The 20,909-nt window shown below is 42.9% G+C and overlaps 1 protein-coding gene across 2 annotated transcripts in view; it reads left to right on the top strand.

The window, feature by feature from the left end:
- The window catches only part of SV2B (synaptic vesicle glycoprotein 2B), a 535,790-nt gene that overhangs the window by 421,268 nt on the left and 93,613 nt on the right, over window positions 1–20,909 (top strand). For both annotated transcript variants that reach the window (XM_069625079.1, XM_069625080.1), the window contains 2 exons: window positions 1,115–1,225; window positions 2,031–2,119. In XM_069625079.1, coding sequence (XP_069481180.1) covers window positions 1,115–1,225; window positions 2,031–2,119 — 200 coding nt within the window. The remainder of the gene's footprint in view (window positions 1–1,114; window positions 1,226–2,030; window positions 2,120–20,909) is intronic.

Below are 20,909 nucleotides of genomic sequence, written 5' to 3'. Positions count from 1 at the left end.
GGATCTCCACACAGAACTGTGTCTAGTGGTAGGGGCCAGTAATCTGTCAATTGTTCTAACCCACTGCTTTCCTCCCATGTCTATTGTTGGTTACCTTTATTAAGTGATTTGTGTGACATTTATCCAGAGTACAGTTGATGCACTTTAATGAAATCTGGTAATAATTGTGGTACCACTTAGAACTGTATATATTTGCCATTGTAGATTAACTAAGCACAAAGTGAGTTATTGTGATTGTGTATATAACCTTGAACCTTAAATGTAAAGATACTGTGTTTTAACTAATACAGTGCATGGATATTCCTTTGTGGGGGCTGTGGGACTACACTGTACTTAAGAACCAGCCTGCATCACCTCCTGAAAAGCTAGGCCTTGATTGCTCGACCAGCTCTACCCTATAGAGAATCTTGGCTGGGGTCCTCTGTGCCTCTCCTCTGCCATATAGAGAACAGGAGTACAGACATCCCCCTCCAGTCTTTACACAGAATATCCCCCATATATATTCATGAGGAAAATTGTGCATACATTTAGAATCATTGTATGCAAATGTATATCATATATATTAAAGAGAGGTATCCTGAAAAGCTGGCATGGATCCAGCCCTCGAGGCCTGGAGATGGACAACCATAGCCGGGGTGAAAGGGCAAATCAAAGAGCAGAGTAGCGAATGGTCAAAATATTGAACAAACAAATGAGTGGATAAGGTGGTAATTAATACATCTGCATAGTGATTTCACTCCAGACATCGCAATTTTAGATTGTTTGCAATTAATGGTTAATTTGCCAGACTCTGGTTTACTTTAGTTTCCATTGGTGGAAAGGTTACTATCCAATCAGAAATTCTTCTGTTGGTCAGAGTCAGGGTCATCCAATTCTGGATAAAGTAAACGTGACCTCTCTGAACTGCAACTGAGAATTAAATATTAAATGTATGCACTTTCTGTAACTAGCGCCCAGATGCCTGAGTGCTTTGTGCGCTTTTGAGAAATGCTAAAATAAATCAAAACAAATAAATAAATAAATAAATATATCAAACCCTCCATTTCTCCCCAATTTAAAGCTGGCCCTGCTTCCTTGATATCTGATGAATGTTCTTATCTGCAATCTTCTCCAGGTCTCCCACATCAAGACACCAAAGCAAATGGATGCATTTATTGAGATCCAGAGTTCTACGGGGACCTGGTTCCAGCGCTGGTTTGTGAGACTCATGACCACCATTAAACAGGTACCATATGGCAATACACCATCCAGTGACTGTCCTACTTTCCTAGTCCTTTGATACCATTGCTAGTCGTGCCCATAGGGGAGATGCACTGAATGCCTAATGAGAGACATGCCAGCCAGCACATTGCTGCTCAGGCTCTAAAATGACACAATGTGTTTCTATGGGACAAAGCCGGGGAGCACCGCCCCAAAGGCATTCCTGTTGAAAGTGTATTTGATTTTAATATTAATAAACATCAGTTAAGTGCTCACAAATACTGAACTTAACCACAGACCTCAGCCACAGAGAAAACATGCGCCTGGCACAGCTTCCGTACTCCCCTTCTCCCAATGCCCAGGGCAATTGAACACCACTACAAAGGCACCTTTGAGGATTTCCTCTGGGATCTCACTGTTGCCAGTCAGATAGCACAGCGTGCTAAGCGCTCGCCCCTGATATGTGTGTGCAGCCTGCTGCGGCAGGTTTAAATCCTGGCAGGGCTAACTCAGCCTTTCATCCTTCCGAGGTTGATAAAATGAGTACCACTCTATGGGATAATAATGTTTTCTGTTATTTGAGTGTTCTGAGACCTATGGGTGTGTAGCACCATATAAGAAATACATTATTATCAGCTGCATGTCCCGTGCCCAATTTGCATAGTGCCACTGCAAGATTAGAGACTTGACTTTGTTCCCAGTTTCAGAGGCTGTGTGAAAACATGGTGCCCGAGGCCTACCCAATCACGAGCCCTATTATTCATAGACATAAGTACTTCATCTGCATAAATCTGCCAATAACGACCGGTCCTCTATCTATCTTGTTTTAGGTCTGGGAGAACATGCTCTTCTGTTTTTCTGGCCAGTACAGAAGAAACACTTTGTTTCTGGCAATCGTTTGGTTCACAATGGCCTTAAGGTAAGTTACAAAACCACCACTTCTGACTTGTGTATTTCTCTATTGAGCGTGCAAGGAATATGAAAAAACACTGCCCTATCTCCCTATGAAATATGCTCAACATATGTCAGATTTATGATTATAATTTTTCTAAGCGCGGGATCGGGATTCAAACTTGTGTTGTGCTGTGTTGCGCTGTATTGTTTTGCTTACAAAACAAACGCGTTGCCCTTGAGCTATCCTTCCTCCGTTCATCAAGATTCTGAACCCTCATCTTGCTGGCCAATCTGAAAACAAAGGGTCAGATCCCTTACCATTGGATGCCCATGTGAGGCGCCTCCCAGTGGCGGTCCCTGGTTTGGCGCATTGAATGAGAACGCTACGTGCGTAGTGCTGCTCATTTCTACGGCGTATGAATAAGGGGAAAGGCATTGAGTTCATCATAGTGTCATGAAGTGTCGAATGAGGACACAACATCCTTTCGATGAACAGGTATGCAAGTAGAAGGCCAGGTTTTATGATGCTACTTTTGCAAGGTTTCCTACATTTAAATAGTCCTCATCCAGGATTCTTCAGAAGTTTTAAATTATTCTCACTCTACATACAATTCATGTATCATGCCCTGGACCAACTCAAAGCATTTTTTATACCAATAGTATTTTTCACCACTTTTGTTTCACACATATATCTTGTTTGGCAGCAGAACGTAAGCATGACTCAATCCCCTCCGCCATACTCTAAAGTACTTCCTATCTTTTTAATGCACTCATTCTCCTCCCACCTTCTGTGTGAAATCATGTTGCAAACAAAGATAAAAATCTTGTGTTGCTTCACAGTGACTCATAATAGAATTGGAGGACATTTTACTAGAAGGTACTGTGCAAAGTTCCGCGCAAGCCTCTTGTGAGAAGCAATAAGCAGCCCTTGACGGCTCTTGACTCATCTTGGAATGGAAACAGGTGAACTTGGTTGTTATTGATTGGCTCCCATTTTCCTTCTTTTCTTTATGGCATGCTCTCTGTTCCTGTTGATTTTTTGGATTAGGTGTCTGGGTGTCACTTTACTGACACGTTTAAGTGGCATATATAATGTATTGAATACCGTAGGGCAGGGTAGTGCTTGTTGATGGCATTTGAGGAAGAAATCAGTGCTTCGGTCATTTCTAAGAAGCATCTGTTATCTCAATCCCTTGTCATGTTAAATTGATTTGCTGTAATTGGGAAGTTGTAAGCAGTTTGTGCCATCTTCCTCAGTTATATTGATATATTGGCTGCCTATTGTGTCCTTCGTATTGTAAAGAGTGCCACCTGTAATTTGTTTGTTTTGATTGGGAAAGGCATGCTTTGTTATGGGAGACATGTTTATGGATTGATTTGTAATTAGCCATAGACCTTTGAGTACATTGTAGGAATGCTTATTTATTTATTTATTGTTCACTTGCTAGGCGCTTGTACAGGAAGCAAACACTGATTCCATGCGCCCAGGAAACTCAGACGAGTAAATGACTGGCATTCATTTCAGTCTTTCTTTATCTAGCAGTGATCCACTTCTTGCGACACATAACACGTGTTTTCAGTTTGTTGCTGTTTATTGGTAAGCAGAATGCTAGTTAATTTGTTTTTTGAACACCCATTTAGAGTGGATATAGGTGTAAGGAATTGGTTTAGTGTGTGAATGTTGTCGGGAGCTTAAATAACCCATACAGTGCAAGGATATCTATTAATGAGTGTATGAGTGAATAGTTGTATAAATGGTGGAATACATGTGTGGATGTTGAATAGGAGATATGATGCATGAACAAACATTGTCAAGTTGTGTATGAATAAATGTATTTTGTGATAATAGCCACATTGAAGTTGTTTGTGGAAGAGAGTCCCCAATCTCACCAGCCGAGGTCCATTATATTACTGTTTCATGTTACTCACCTGGAGGACCGTCGATATGCAGGTACCCTTATTTTTGAATCCTATTTATTGGTAGGAACATAAACTGTTTCATGGCGCAAGAGACAGTATGAACGAACTGACATTGGAAATGAGAACGTTTTAATGCATGCATAGCCTGGCAGATAGAGTTGCTCAAGCTTGATGTGCTCACCTTGTGATCAGGATGACAGCATGCAACATGGGTTCAATACCCCCGTCTGGCAGACTTTGCCCCTCCTCCTTGAGGAGTAAGGAACCAGAGGAGTAAGGAACCATATATACCAGTCGGACCCAGATCAGGACCGAGCCGCATCAGGGGAGACTACGCAAGCCGAGCGCTTCAATTCAGGATACAGACGCAAACTAACCAACCCTACTAACAACTTCCCTCTCTGCATACACCTCTCAAACCCAAAACCAAACACAACCAAAACCTACAGCACAACAAACCTCACAAACTTCACTACATCACAACAATAAAACAAAAACACACATAGTCTTGCACAACAGTACACGACGACTACCGGCCGCAAACACCCCAGGCCCAGCCAACGGACCCTCCGGGCTGAGGCCGCCAACAGCACATCACTGCTCTCTTGCACTTTTCCTGCTTCCTCCCATTAACTCAACCTTCCCTCCTCTTTCAGAGCCGCCCGAGCCCCAGGGGACCACTCCGGTGGTGATAGTGCGCGGTACAAATGTCCTTTAACATTAACATTAACATTGATAAATTGAGCACCATCAGCTGGGAATAATTTCCTGTAATGCTTAGAAATTGGAAAAATATGGTATTAAGCACCAATTAAATCACCAAATTATTGTTTTGCGAGGGAACAAACAGACTCGATGTGACAGTGAGGTTATCAAAGCATTTACATTGTTGCAAACGAGGAATTAGGTTTCTAATAGGTGTTATAATTACGATGTCATTTCTCTTATCGACACTGGGACACAGAACAGCGGCATAATTTCCAGGAATGCAAATGCCTTCCTTCGACCATCCCTGAACCCTATTGCGTGTTTCCCAAAGTGTAAAGACGCAGGAAGAGGATAATATAAATAAAACTTCTTCATTCCTGAAAATTAACAATCACATTACCTTTTTCTTTGTTTTTTTCTGAATGATTCCATAAACTTACAATATGCCCATATCACCTTTCAATATTACATATAAGAAAAATAACAAGGTGTCCATACCCAAGAACTGTAGTCACAAATGTACAATCGAATGAAATGATGAATCTTGAATCTCACTAGATAGTGTGAATTGTTAATTTCACTTTTTAAAGTCAGTAAAAAAAAGAAATTGAATAAGGCTCCTCAACGTTCCATACTTTAATACAATAACACATACATGGTTCTATGCTGTAATGAATGGCTCCATGGAGTATGGTCCGTAAGCGGGATCAAGCTTTTTAAATCTGGCTTCTAGTGGAAGGAGTTTATTTCCATTGTTTTATTATTGCCACTACTCTCTGTACGATAGTGATTTTGAACCCCAAGTATAAGATATAAGAGGACACTTCTAATAGAATGTGTTCCAGGCACCCGAGGAAATTACTATTTTCTTTGTTAACCTGATGTTAACCAGATTGTTTTAATTCATGTTTTAGTTTTTCTGCCTGTGAATGCTAAAAAGTAGCTGTCGTCAACGCACGCTTTCCAGAAGATCTGACGATTACCCAATTTAGGAAGACACTAATTTACAGTTCCCAATGCTGCATGTATGTCTTCCGTGTAGAGGTGAAACAAGCAGGGAGCAACATACGATAAAAGGGATCCCACATATCATTCAGTGACGTGTTTTGTGCATCACTTCTTTTTGCCAAGTTAGATTATTTTTCCCTTTGCATTGGCAGTAGTTGGCTTTGAAATGGCTCAGGAGGATAGATAGCTCAGGGGCAACGTGCTCATTTTGGAAGCAAGACGACGCAAAGCAGCACAGGTTCGATCCCCGGCTCCCTGCTTAGAAACTTCTGGGTATTAAGTGCAATATAAATAACCAAATATAAAACAAGTTATTATTATAAAAGAATAAATGAGTAGATTTTAATTTAGGTTTGTTCCGTTGGCTCAATTTTGATTAATGAACATCAGAATGGTGCCCAATTCTTAAGGAAGGTGGACACATCTCAAATCATTTGATTGAACTATTAATTTCCATAAGATAGGGCAGCCTCTGTCTTGCTCATCCGTAGACTAGATGTTTCAGCCTCACCACAAACGACCTCCAAAGAAAGAAAAAGGTATTATCTTAAGTGTTTACTACTACAAAGATAGGTCACGTAGTGCTCAAATTGGAGGATTAGTGATCATGTCAGTATCGTTTTGACTAATATTAGCTGTGACAGAAGGTGCCCTGACTTGGCTTTTCATGTCAGGTGAAATGCCGCGCGGGTCCCTTCAGGCTTCTGTATGTATTACACGTTTTTCCCTAATATAATCATACCATTTTGCCAGCAATTGAGACACTAAGTGCATGGAACCCAGTGAAGCAGGCTTTGGAGTTGAAACGGTGTGACAGAGACATTTCTTTCAAGAAACAGGTAAGCTCAGTCCATTGAAGGGGTAGGCTGTCATCAAGATGTTGAACGATTTTGGGGGTTGTCGAGTCAACCATTTTGTCTTTGTCAGTCTCGATTCCTGCTCTAGTCAATCTCGCATTAGGTTCTAATTGAAGGCCGCATTGCAACACCGGAGATCCCGGTTGGTCACTTTGCAAGGAGGATGGTAGACTGGTTCGAAACAAGGAAGTGTTAGTATTAGTGGTGGTGTGCTCCTAGTCCAATAAAGGAGGAGAGTTGAAACTGTGAAGTGAATCCCCAATGCATCATTCATTCACTCACTCACTCACTCACATACTAACGCATGTACACATTTGTCTTATCTTCAGTCCTTCCTGACTCTGCTGCTCTCCACGTGCCAGCAGCAACATGGAAGCCCTTTGGCTCCTGCCACAAATGAGCAGGAGCCAGGAAGCAATGAGTGCTTCCTGGTTCTTGAACACGCGTGCATAACCCTGAGTGCTGCCTTGTCATGCCCCAGACCCATTGAATGTGTGGGCAGGGGTTGAAGCACCCATACGCACATTGAAAGCTACAGTTACCCAGCCTGCACCCCCAATAGGCCATGCAAAGCTGGGGAAAGAAAGGGCCAGTGCCCTTGCCTGGTTCATTGCACATGCACGCTGGGGAACGGAAAGTATCAAAGGAACACCACGTTTCCCCTTGACAGTTTCAGCCATCCCACAAGCTCTTCTTCTGCTTCAGAAAGCAGCTGGAGGAGCTAGCAGTGTTTACACCGGGTTGGCTCGGCTACTTCATAATGGGCGAGTATTCAGGTGAGATGGCACCCCCTTGCCTCTTATGAAGAGCTGCCACTGCTCCCATGGCCAGATCATGCATCTCAAAGCACACCCCACCATTGACAGAGGGATGGCCTCCTGACTCTTCATTAGTCCTGTGGAGCTGGAGGGATAACAGGAGGGAGGGAGGGGACAGAAATGGAACATTTTAGGTTTGGAAGTGAGTTTATCTTCTGGTCTGGCGCCCCTCGTCAACTGGGACTGTGCCGAGGAATTAGATGCTATGTGATGTTTTGTCATTCTGGAATCTTACATCAATGTGGGCAATATGCACCCATTCCACGGGCAACACCGTGGGATAACGGCCTGGCGGCCCAAGTTAATGCCATTACCACCCGGGGTCAGTGCTAGAAACAAGGATTTTCATTAATTGAACAGGACGTCCCGGGCGTCCCATTCAACAAATGACCATCCGTTGCTAAAATGGCTGCCATGGTTGCAGAAGGCGCGGCTCCATACAGATCCCCTCTTTCATTTTCATGGCGGCCAGAAAAGCGAGAGGCAGTGAAGCTGCTGCAGCGGCGGCACCAGCCGCCACATCATTTGAGTTAGTGGGGCAGGGGAGGTGGGTTGGGGAATAGTACAAAAAAAAAAAAGAAACGGGAGAGTAGGGAGACGATTGTGCTGCAGGGCTGGGGAGGCAGCTGGCGGGTTCTGTGCAGGGCATCTGAGATCAGGGGTTTCAGCCCACGATCCGCGGGATCTGATTGGCTGCGAGCCCCCCCCCCCACCGCCCGCCCCATGTGCCTTTTGGTTCCATAAACATCTGATATGCTGAGATCATCAAAATCTCATGCGCGCTTTCTGTGACTGTAGCTCCTGTTGTAAGTAGGACATTTCATGAGCGTGACCTCTCCATCCACTCGGCTCCAGGTCAGGCAGGGAGTTCTCTGCAGTTAGTCCCGGGGGTCCCGGGGGCGGGCTGAAGCTCTTAAAACAGTGTGCCGGAATCCCAGAATACTGGGCGCTTGAAAGCTGCACCATTCTTACATGCAGTGACCCAGTTACCAGAGAACAAGCTGTTCCCTTGGGAATATTTGGCTGTAGGAATCGAAGCGTAGGCTTTACTGTCAGCGCCTGCCCGCATGCTCGTAAAAAAGCAATGACACACAACAGTAAAATAAATTCATTGAGAGGTTAAAAGAAGCTATGCGTCAAATTCAGCTGTTAATTCTATGAAAGGACGTCGGCCGAATAAGAGTGCAAGAATAAAAAAGGCAATGGCGCCCTCTTGCGGCTGAGCTGCAGTCAAGCGTTTTGTAATGGTTTCAAGTTCTCGCAATCTGCTGCAGTTTGCTAAGACCCTGTCCAGTAATTTAGGGGTGGAGTTCAGAGTTCTTTTATTCACTATACTGAACCCAAATAACGGATATGAAATCGGATCCATGAAATGGACAGGAACGTATTTGAACCCCTTAATGAAGAGTGTAACCCGTTCCGAATTCTAAGGCACTTCCAGACGGTAAATGCATGCAAGCACTATGGCATTGCAAGGAGTGTTCTGAGGCTCGCGATCCCACATTGGCACTGGTATTAGAATGCGTGCAAAGGCAGTTAGCACCGGTTCTGATAGTTAGCCAATAGAGAATGGAGCAAACAGAGTTTGCCCCAATATGGAATTAGCTACACACGTTTGCACTATGGCAAAAGGAAATCAGGCTCTTTTGTGCTGCGTTTGCTGAGGAACACAATAATAGGAAATGTGCTTGCCTCGTTTCTTCTTATGTTATGCAGCAACGATGGTAATTACAAACATAGTCTTTCATTTTTGCCATTCCGAAGACATGTTTAGATAATATAAGCATATTATCGCAAATGTGTTGGATTTTCTTGCACAAGAGCAAAGTATAGATAATCTGGCCCCAGGTCCCAGACTCTGAAGTAGGTAGTTTGATTTAATTAATGTGTTGTTTATTAACACTCCTAAGAGGCTATATTTAATAGAAGCAAAAACAATTGGCTGTTTGGCCATAAGTCACTGAGTAAAAGATCCTCTACACGTGTTTCACCACAGTAGTTAAGTGTCTCATCAGGAGGGATTGCACACAATGTACATGTGTCAGTAACTTTCTAGTTTACATAGTGTTTCAAAACAGAGAGATAATTGTATTTAAAATAAAATCAGAAAAAAAGAAGATTGTAAGACGAGGTCCAGAGCAGCCAACGAGCTGGAGCTTGACTGTGACAAGTCTTGCATGACGGTGTTATCACCCTGAAATTGAAGCAATGCCCTGTCCACTGTATCAGAAATCACTAGCTGGGCTCCCGTGTCCGAATTTATGGTATCCGGGATAGCGTCCACTTGAAAAATAAAACAAAACGATATTCTGTGTTCGGAATGAGGTTGTGGAAATACTCAAACACTCCGCTCCTTGCTCCCGGGCTGAACTTCGCTTTCCCGAGAGATACACTAGTTCATAAGGCTTCTACGGACATGATGTTCTATCCCAGTCAATACCGTGTCCGATATATACCACATTCCAAGTTGTCAAGTATCTCTGCCCTTCCCATAGTGGCGGCCAACATAGTACCATCCACTAGTAAGGCTCGACTATATGACTCATTCTGGCATTGCGTAAAGTAGGAGGTTATTTCCCCTTTTTCCTGGGGTATCGACGCGCTCCCGTGCAGAGTATGCTTTTCTTGAATCTCTTCGTCGAGGGGCGCAAAGTCAGTAACTCTTAGTTGACATCTTCTGTTTTTTCCCTTTCATGGTCCGCTAATGAGTAGAGTTTAAATTGTAGGCGCCCAGAATTTTCAAACCTTGTTGTGATTTCCCAACGACTCTTTAGGACCACACGGTAGAGTGGCTCAAAGGGAATACCCTGCAGTTGCCACTCTAACTAGAGTAAAAGAGTGCTTCTGTATCTGCTTTACAGAGGCAGCTCAGAGTCAACTTGTCAGCCACTCAGGGTTCTATAGTGTTAAGAATACAAAAAAAGAAAGGAAGATAGTGCTCCAAATTCTCAAAGTCCCACAGCAACAGCAGAGTGTAAGGATTCCAGAGTAATCTGCAAATTACGGGTACCTTTATCCCTCAAGGTTGCTGACAAACACCTCTCCAGCTCTTATCGTCTTTGCTTGCAGTCGCGGCCGTCCTTGCCGTCAGCTGACTGCTGACTGCAGCACTTTGCTGTACACTTCACGGTGACCTCGAAATTGAAAGATCATGAGATGGAGATAATGAGGCAAATCCTCAGCCGGACGTCCGCAGTCCACCTTCTCCGCCGCAGCAGTGCACACAGCGAAGCTGCAGGATACTCCTTGCTGCCAACTGCAGCACTTTGCTGTGCACTTCACGGTGACCTCGAAATTGAAAGATCATGAGATGGAGATATCGAGGCCGATCCTCAGCCGGACGTCCGCAGTCCACCTTCTCCGCCGCAGCAGTGCACACAGCGAAGCTGCAGGATACTCCTTGCTGCCAACTGCAGCACTTTGCTGTGCACTATTTGTTTTAAAACAGTATGTTAAATTGGAAAGTTACTGACACATGTAAATTATGTTTAATCCCTCCTGATGAGCCACTTAACTACAGTGGCTAAACATGTGCATGATATGATATGATCGGTTATTTATAACGCGCTTCATACTTTGTGACTCATGGCAAATCAACCAATTGTTTTTGTTTCAAATTAAATATAGCCTCTTAGGAGTGCTAATCAATAAACAAGACATTCATTCTACCTTTCTATCAAACTACCTACTTCATAGTCTTTCATGGAAGGAAGATGCCATAAACCCAATATGACAGGTAACCCCACGTTGGTGCAGTAGCTTCGCTCCTTGATTTGAGGAATCTACATTTGATATTGGGCAGACACAATGTTTGGCGCGGCATCCTTGCGACGGCGACATCTAAAATGTAGCAGATTTCTTTGTCAGAGGTAGGGTACATGCCTGCAATACTTCATACCGTGTTTTCCAGGGTGATTTCATGGTTCATATAGTCCAGTAACGTATACCTCTTACGTTTTATTGCATGCCAAGTGAAATTGAGGAGTAGGATGGAGAGACCACTCTCATAGGACAATACTGGCATCATTTTCAGACCCTTCTTTTGCCACGGTTTAGCTGGTGGCATTAAATAAACCAAGAGGCCTGGGGGAATCTGCACTTGAAAATTTAAACAGATATGGGCATTCGATTTGGCCAGAACCCAGTACCCTTGGGGACAAAGAGCCGATAAATGTTCCCATCTGTATTATTCCACGCTGGCAGGAGGACTTCAGGTCTCAATATAGAGAAGATTAGGCCTAACTCTGTTTCTTTGTGTTAACCTGGACTTCTAGTTGGCTGCTCCTGGTAGGGTGGCAAACTCATAGCCAGTACATCGGGTCTTGGATTCAGGCGGGTAGACTCTGTTTCTACTACGTGGGCCAACCACATGTCGGGTTGTTTGAATCCCACCTCTGACACCACTTATGGTACGTCAGACATAGGAGGCAAACATGAAGACATGTTTAAAGGTTTTTTATTAAAGAGAAGAGAACCTGACGTCTACAATGTGGTTCCATATATTCAACCAAAAATAACAAGTGCTCATCAGGATGTCTCATATAAATGCTTTCCTCCATCCAAACCTATTCTAGCCTATGCTAGCTCTACTACTAAAGCTAAACAATCTACCTAGTCTCAATAATTCATGCTTATACATTAAGCAGCTTTAGTTTCTCCTAGTCCCTTCAAGCTATTAGTCCCTTAAAGACTTTGCCATTGGCCTTCCCTCCTATATGGCATATTCTCCTTCTCAACTCCTTCTGGGTATTATGATTCTCTAGGTTCTCCCCTTCCTGCGGTATTAGCACATTTCACCCGTCACAGGATTTTAACCGCTTCAGCCTCTCCCAGGCCATTTTCGTCATTAGCCCATTGCAGGCTTCTCCGTTGGAATGTATTCCCCTGTGGGATATTATTCTTTTGGGCCCCTAATGGGTATTTTGATTGTTTGGGTTCGCCTCTTCCTGGGCTTGAGAGTATTCGGTGGGATCTCTACCTGCGATGCGTCCAGCATGGTGCTTCATCCAGGTGATGGTGAGTGATACCGTCCCTCCTCTGCGCTCCAAACACTCATTGGCTCATTGGCCTCCTGCAGGCCCAAGCCTTTTTAATTTCTGCCAGTTGCACAAGACAGAACTGCATTGGTAAGGGCGTCATACAAACAGAGTCAGAAACCCAGCCACACCCATTTAAAGTGCCCCATACAATATTACAAGGTTCTGCTGCCATGCATCTGTCAAAGATTGCTAATTAATCAGAATAGGGAAGCATAGAATTGTATTTGCTTGGTGAGGTCTTGTCCCTTAAAGGAGGGTCACCCTCTCTGAGATCCCACTTGCCCAGTCCCCTAGGGAGTGTTTTGCACAGCAGGTGCTCATCCATAGTCATCCCTAGTCCCAAGGGGGTGGCTCTTCCGTGGGGAGAAGGGGCAAACTCCCTAGATTGGTCACACTATATAATGCCTCTTTTCTCGTATTTCTTCGTGTTATGTTAATGAATGCCTGGAATTTGTAAAGTTTTGTAAGAGTGCACACCCATCTGCGATTTGTCGAATTGCAAATGTTTCCATATATATCCACAAAAGTGCAGAAGACATACATTTCATACATGTGCGCTACTATACATAGAAAACTCACATTAAAGTCAAGACTGATTCTGATGTCAGTTGTCATGTGTATTTAAGATGTACAGGAAATGCAAATTGGGTACATGTGCGAAATGTCAAATTCCTATATGACTCTTGGGCATATTAAAAATGGTCATCAACGTTAGAGCTCACTTTATTGTGAGCTTTTATATGTATAGGTGTATAATACATGAGCAGAATTAATGTACACTTTATGTCAAATACAGACGGTCCGATAGCACAGCGAGTAAAGTGCTCGCTTTGACATCTGTGCAGAACATGCTGACGCAGGTTTAAATACCGGCAGGGCCAAACTCAGCCTTTCATCCTTCCGAGGTCGATAAAGGAGCACCACACAACGTGGGTAATAATAAGCAGCGCTCAGATACCTGAGGGTTCGTAGCGCTATATAAATGCTAAATTATTATTATTATTCTTATTATGTACAAACTGTGTGCATACTAGTGGGAGATGTACATTTTGTACATGCACTCTAATTAATATCTGAAAACTCACATCAAAATCAAAACTGACCGCAACTCTTGTGCACCTTTTATACTTATGAAAACTTAAAACAAAGTCCAACCTGACTTTCACGCGCCTTTTCATATGTCTAGGAGGCAATAGGAAATGCAGATTTTTAATAATTTTTTACTAAACACTTACATACTATACACTCACGTGTGCTTTCTTTTTGCCTGTGCGTGTTTTACTTGAATATTAGAGTTATATTAAATCTATAATTTCAATTTGTTTCATCTATCTTATTGATCATTATCCTACTAGATTCTGTATGCTTCAATTTTACTAATACTAGATCTCTAGTGTAGTATTTGTGACCACAACTGCCTGTAAAACAACTTTTTAGTAACCTTTCTCCCACTGCATTGGGGCATTCTGGACTGCATTTCCCAGCAGCCCTCCTCGTTACTTAATTTTGCCTAGGCACGTCAGCGCTGGCATGTCGGGCGTTAGCCGGTCTGTACCAGTATTAAAGAGGGTACTCTTGCTGCTGCAGCCACTGTTGTGCTTTCTTTTTGCCAGTGCATATTTGACTTGTGTTTTAGAGTTATATTAAATCTAGAATCTGAATTTGTTTGAACTATTTTTAGATCATTAACATAATAGATTCAGTGTGCTATTAGTTGATTTTACTTCTGCTAGATGTCTAGTGTAGTATTGTAACCACAACTGCCTATAAACCTGCCTGCATTGGGGCCTTCCAGACTGCATTTCCCAGCAGCCCTTCTTGTTACTCAATTTTCCCTAGGCACGTCAGGGCGTATCCGCTCTGTGCCGGTCTGTGTCGTCCTCGTCCTCGTCTAAGCACGACTTGTCTATACTTTCTAAGAACTGCAGAAGTAAGTGTGACATGCTATGTGTTTTCCTCTTGTAATCCCACCTGTAAATATACACTCACTGGACACACTAGCCTTAGGGAGGAATACATTGAATACTGATGTATCAGGGGTCAGCCATCCCCTAAGCGCCGCTGCTACACAGATGTAGTAGCATGTTACATGGCACTATAAGATCTCCCATTCATTTCATTAGAGGCAGCTGCTCTCCCTGCTTGTAATACTCCTCGAGAAATGAGAAGTGACCCTCTCATGAGTTCCTTGAATGAGGCGCAGTGTGAATCACATGATTTAGGGTCTTTAAATCCTTCTGGCTCAGCTCTATTTGATACTCAGACTTATACATGTAAGAATTCCACAGCTGTGAGATAGGGCTTGTTAAGTCCCTTCTGCCCTCTGCTACAAATATCCCTACTATTTCTATCACTAGAGCAGATATAAAATCCCCACTGTTATGTTTTGTATAGTCTGAAAGTCACACTTTTGAACACACATTCCTTGGTGAGACACGCTACATAAGTTGCCAATCTAATTGCCTTACAGGACATAGACACACTCTGCCTCACAGACACCTGGTTAACAGACACTTCTAACCATGCAGCCTTGTTAGGCACCCCTTCTGGGTTGAAAATCATCAGAACTGATCACATTGATAGTAGAGGTGGGGGCAAGGTGCTTATTGTGAGGGATTCTCTTGATGTGCGTGTCCTCAACTCCATCTATATAGATAACTGTGAGCACCCTATGATCAGGTTAAGTGTTTATCACAACACAACTATAAGTCTAATGGTCATTTATCGAACTCCAGGGGGTGCCCTTTCTTTTGCAGAAGAACTTCTAACCTAGATAGGCTGTTTTCTTAACTCAACCACTTATATGATTATACATGGGGACTTCAATCTTTGGGTGCATAATATCATTGCTCAGGAAGCCGTGACCCTTCTTTCGTCTCTTCAGGCCATGCGTTTTATCCAGCATGTGGATTGTCCCATACATAAACCAGGTACTGTTCTTGACTGGATGCTCACCCCCAATTTGTCAGTTACCGCCCTTGCTATTACCACATGCCCATGGATGCATCACTATTTGATCTCCTTTGTTCTTCCTTGTCCTGCTATTCATAGCAAATCTAATACCCACCCAAGACTGGAATAAAGAGTTAGAAACATTGGAAAAACTTCTCCTGAGGCTTTTGCTATCTTGCTCAACCCATTCTCTCCAATAGGGTGTTATCTGCCAATGGAAATATTCTAGTTCATCAATTGTTTGATATCACTGTTCGAGTTAAGATGGTTAAAACTGAAGCTTTATGCAAGACATGGTTTTCTGATGACATTATTAAATATAGGAAAATAAAAAATAATATGCAAGAGATTGTGCAGGAAAGATCCCTGTCAGGAAACTTTGTCCACATACCGGCTTGCACAGCCCGTTACAGAAATGCGATCCTTTCTGCCAAAAGGAACAACTATAACAGAAGGATTATTTATGCCAAATCTATTCAAAGAGAATTGTTTTCCATTCTTAAAGAATTGGAAGGAAAAAAAAGGTGTAGCTACCATAGGACAAACAATGGTGCCTAAAAATTCAGAATGAATTTAGCAGGGAATGTGAGCTACATCAGGCTACGATTAAGATCCACCAAAAAGTCCTATCTGGCCTTTCTACTCCATCTCTGCCGGAGGATAATGGCCCTATAATACACCTTTCAACCAGTTCTTCTGTGCCATCTGAATTCGAACTGCACCAAATTACGGAAGATAAAATCTTTAATATTGTACAGGGATTGAAACCTTCGGTTTGTGCCAGTGACACATGTCTTGCTTGCATTGTTAAGGACTAAATAGTATGTCTAGCGCCACTTCTCACCAACATTGTAAATTCTTCCTTCCTTATCTTGGTTGTTCCAACATGTATAAAAGACCTTTGGATAACTCAGGTACTCAAGAAGAAGACTCTTGACATGGAGGTTGCAGGTAACTTTCGTCCTATCACAAAGGTCCCTTTTCTCTTAAAGATCATTGATAGGACAACACACCTTCAACTCCAGGAATACATCGATAAGAATGACTTGCCAGGAGTGCGTCAACAGGATTTTTTGCATTGTACATTACAGAGACTGCTATGTTAGATCTAAGGGCCAATCTAATAAAAATTGTTCACAGTGCCCAAGTTGACATGCTTATGCTCCTTGACCTCTCGGCAGCATTCGATCAAGATCACGTATTGCTGCTTGTGAGATTAAGGAAGATTGTTAACTGCTCTGAGTCTTCCATTTCCTGGATGTCCTCCTTTCTCGGGCTTCAGACTGCAGCGGTATCTGCTGATGGCTTTGCTGCACCACTTCAGCCATTGGCATGTGGTGTTTCTCAGGGTGCTTGTCTTTTTCCCACCCTTTTCAATATTTATACCTGCACGTCTTTGATTTGTTGGATAGTGTCGGAGTCAAATATAAAAACTATGCTGACGACATTGTTTTTGCAATCTTTGAGTTGACGTTGAATCATGATCTGGATACCAACAAAATAAACCACACATTTGTGCTGATTGAAGACTGGATGGCCATCAACTCTCTGGCACTTAATAACAGCCAAACAGAGCTGATGATTGCAGGTTCGGCCCAACGTATGAAGAAACTGCATGCTAACTATTGCCAGTTTAAAACTGCTTCTTGTGTTATCCCAGTCACACCATTTGTGAAAACCCTAGGAGTCTACCTTGACTCGTGCCTCACAATGAAAAAGCATGTTGCACATATTAAAACCTCTTGTGCCTATACCACCAAATTGATTAGACAAATTAAGCCATATCTGTCTAGTACAAGTATGCCTTTGGTGGCATGTGCTTAAGACAATTCTAAAATGGACTATTGCAACGGCTTTTAGTGGTGGGCACTTCGAAAGCCAATTTGAAAACTTTTCAGGTGACCCAAAACAGAGCAGTGAGAGCCGTTTGTGTGCTCTGCAGGACTGACCATGTCACCAAGACCCCATCCACTGCCTGCCTGTCCATCATCTGACATCACATAACATCCTTTCCCTTACTCTTAAATGTCTTGCTGGTAAAGCACCTGGCTACTTATTGAAACAACTACATAAGACTCCTGCCACAAGAACGCTTCGTTCTAATGGCACAAATAAACTCTTCAGTCCCTGGTTCAAACAGAAAGATTCTGGTGGTACTGGTTTTGATGCATGTGCACCAGGCTTGTGGAATACCCACCCCCTAACCTATGTACCATTACATCCGTTTCCAGTTTTAAGAAAGCTATAGAAATACACTGTTTTAATTCCAAGGATTAATATGCTTCTCTTCCTTGTGACTTCCTGTTTCTGGATTCCGGCTTTCCCCCCTGAACTGTCTGTCTTGTATGGGGGTACTGAAGTCGATGGGTGTGCTGCGCATTAAAAGTAATACAATAATAATAATAATAATAATAATACACTCACATGCCAGACACTTACACCAGGCACTAATTCTCCTTACACAACACACTCTTACAAAACACACAAACCAAAAGTTCTTACACCACACACTATTGTGACACACTTTTATAACACAAACTCTTACGACACATGTTCCTACAACACACCCAATGCAAGCTTTTGCAACAAACAGACACAAACACCACACACACACGTACGCCACTTACTATTATGCTACATGCTCGTCTAGCGCACACACTAATGTCATATGTTCTTACAGCACACACTATTATGACACATGCTCAGAAGCAATGTATATGTTTTATACAAACTTTATACATCCGTTAGGAAGTGTACATTTCGTACATGTACAATGATATATGTATGACAGCTCACATCAAAGGCAGGACTGACTTTGAAGCTATTTTTATATATATATTAAACAAATAGGACATGTATATTGTGTAAATATCTGAACTGTATAACTTTTATACTCACGCTAAATATATAAAAACTCACATGAAAGTGAGACCTTACTTTCATGTGAGTTTTAATACCTATAGGAGAGGTATATATAACATGTGAATTTAATATGACTTCCCAGAAAACAACATGCTACTTGTACACCATACTCACATGGTAGACACCTACCCACCACACACTCGTATGCCTTGCACCACACACTCTTATGACACAAAGGGCTTGATCACAAATTGGGCATTAGCCCTTAAATACAGTGGTAACAGTGTTACCGCCGCATTTAAGGGCTGGCCCTATCATGAATCTGGCGTGTTTACCCCCATCTCAGAGCTGGGGGTAAACACGCTGAGTAAATGCCTGTTTTCGGTGCAATTACTGCTGGCTGTATTACTGCATGGTAATTGCATCGAGCATTCCACATTTGTTCCAGTGAACCCAAGGGGCAAAGGAGACTTACAGTAAGCTCCAAAGCCATGATCCGGCAGTAATACCGCTGATAAGTGTGTGCTAACACTAATAATGTTGGGATACACTTAAGACACACAGGGCCTGATCACAAGTTGGGTGGTATCTGGGCTGGGATACCCCCCAACTTTATTAGCGGTAGCACCCACCCACCTGGGTGGGTGCTGTTCAAAGCTGTAGAATGCAGAGCTCCAGATGCTTGGCTTTTTCGGGAGTTGTAAGTCTCACTCCAGGGGCTCCTTTTCACCTTTACTCCCACCTGGAGAAATTAGCTGGGACCTGCTGGAGTCCTACTCCTCCAGTTAGGAGCCTGAGTAGCGATTCACTTGGCACAGAGTGAAGGCCTTGAGACAATATCAGGTCCCCCCAATGTGCCCTGGTGAAAGGAAAGGTAGCATAGCCTTCCTCTGGCTTGGAACACCTGTCTTCACCTCGACATAGACCTTTGGAAAAACAGCCTTGTTAAAAGGGTCAAAAAAATTCTTCTGTTGTTAAAAGTCAAAGATAAATCAAGAAAGGAGACCCCTTCTTTATAAAAGCAAAAATCCAGCCCAGTTTGCATAAAATCAAGCCTGCTTTGAGGGGTACATTCACTGCTAAGGTAATAAGTGAATTTTACCACCCTGCATTCTACCCAAAGTGCTTGGTTCTACAGGACTTGCAGGGGACAGGGAGGAATGCAAAGCTCACATAAAGCCAAGATGTTTGATCCCTTGCTTAGTTTATTCTGCTGTGTAAGACTGTCATACCTCTGCCTCGTTCCCACGCCTGCAGCTTCAAAGGCCTTTTGGTTTGCAACACCTTGGTGCGGGGCAGGCACCTGTGCTGTGGATGTGTCGCTTTGAACCTTCCTTCACAGGATTGCTTCTGCTGGAAGTTTCCTGGCTTAGAGTGGTGTTACCCAACCCCCTAAGGATCGAAGAAGACACGACTTTCCTGCCTATTGTCCTGCTGACTGAGTAGAGCCATGCAGTGTGAGTAGAATCCACATATCCCTTCTCTGTCTGGCCTGGGATCACAGTGTTGACATATTTATGATACAAATATGATGTGGCTTTAATAATTGTGTGAACTATCAGTCAATGTACCAAAACCCAGGTATGGCAGTTATAGTAATATTAGTGATTACCCTGCGAACAGACCAATAGTTCATCATAATTATTAAGGTTTTAGATCAGATTTCAATCCAACCTCTTTCTGCAGTCAGTTTCCTGTCACAGCAGCTTTCAAAAAGGGCACCTGCAACCTTTGAACCTGCTCGTGCAACTAAAGAGCAGAATCTGCAGATCAGGGAGTTTGATGCAGCAGGGCGGAGGCTCACACTATGGTCTTGGCATGGAAGAAAAGAGGGCTCTGATTAGCAAACGACCCTTTCTCAGATGGATTCCCCACACCATTGTTATTATTTGTACAAATTAAAAAGAAAAACAGAGCTTCTACACCCTTGCCTGGCAGCAATAGTTATGGTGGGTTTAAAAACGCTTAAAAAATCATTCCTGCCACATAAAATGGGTAAGTAGAATAAGAGATATCAGCTAAGTCAACCATACCACAGCATTGCCTAGTAGCGATCGCAGGAACTTCAATATCACTTCAACATAGCACTATCTTATAGAACAAAAACTATTTTCTTGTTTGAAAAAATTGCATTTGAGCTAATTTGCATACCCATGGTGCAATACTCATGTGACTCCGAAGCAAGCTCTTAACTTCTTCAGGTATCTTATTAGGCCACGTAATGAAAGAAATGGAACATTTCATGATGTAATAACGCATTTGTTTATTAACCACTATGTTGTAGACATCAACAAAAGACCATTGGAGACGCTCCATAAACAAAACCTTGGATCCTGGACAGCAACATGTGAACAAATTGAGAAGTTCATTTTGGCTGGAACCATTTCCTGACCATTAATGGCCCCCCACTAATGGGTTCATAGTCATTAGGATCCTGGCGTGATATCCAGAATGTTAAAAACTTTATTTAAATCTGAGAAACGGTGCAGTTGCTGTTTCTTAATACAAAAAAATAAAAAATAAAATGTCCACCTTGGAGGCATGGTGGGGGGAACTACAGTCCCTTCTTCCTTTCCATGATGGCCATTGCCACGGAGGGCAAGGGGCAGAACAGACGAGCATAGGCCTTTGCACCGAAAGGCAAAATAGTG

This window comes from Ambystoma mexicanum, chromosome 11, assembly GCF_040938575.1.
Source record: "Ambystoma mexicanum isolate Mex_15411 chromosome 11, UKY_AmexF1_1, whole genome shotgun sequence".
Lineage (NCBI taxonomy): Eukaryota > Metazoa > Chordata > Amphibia > Caudata > Ambystomatidae > Ambystoma > Ambystoma mexicanum.
The sequence above is the reverse complement of the archived record's forward strand: the minus strand, read 5'-3'. Positions and strand labels throughout refer to the sequence as shown.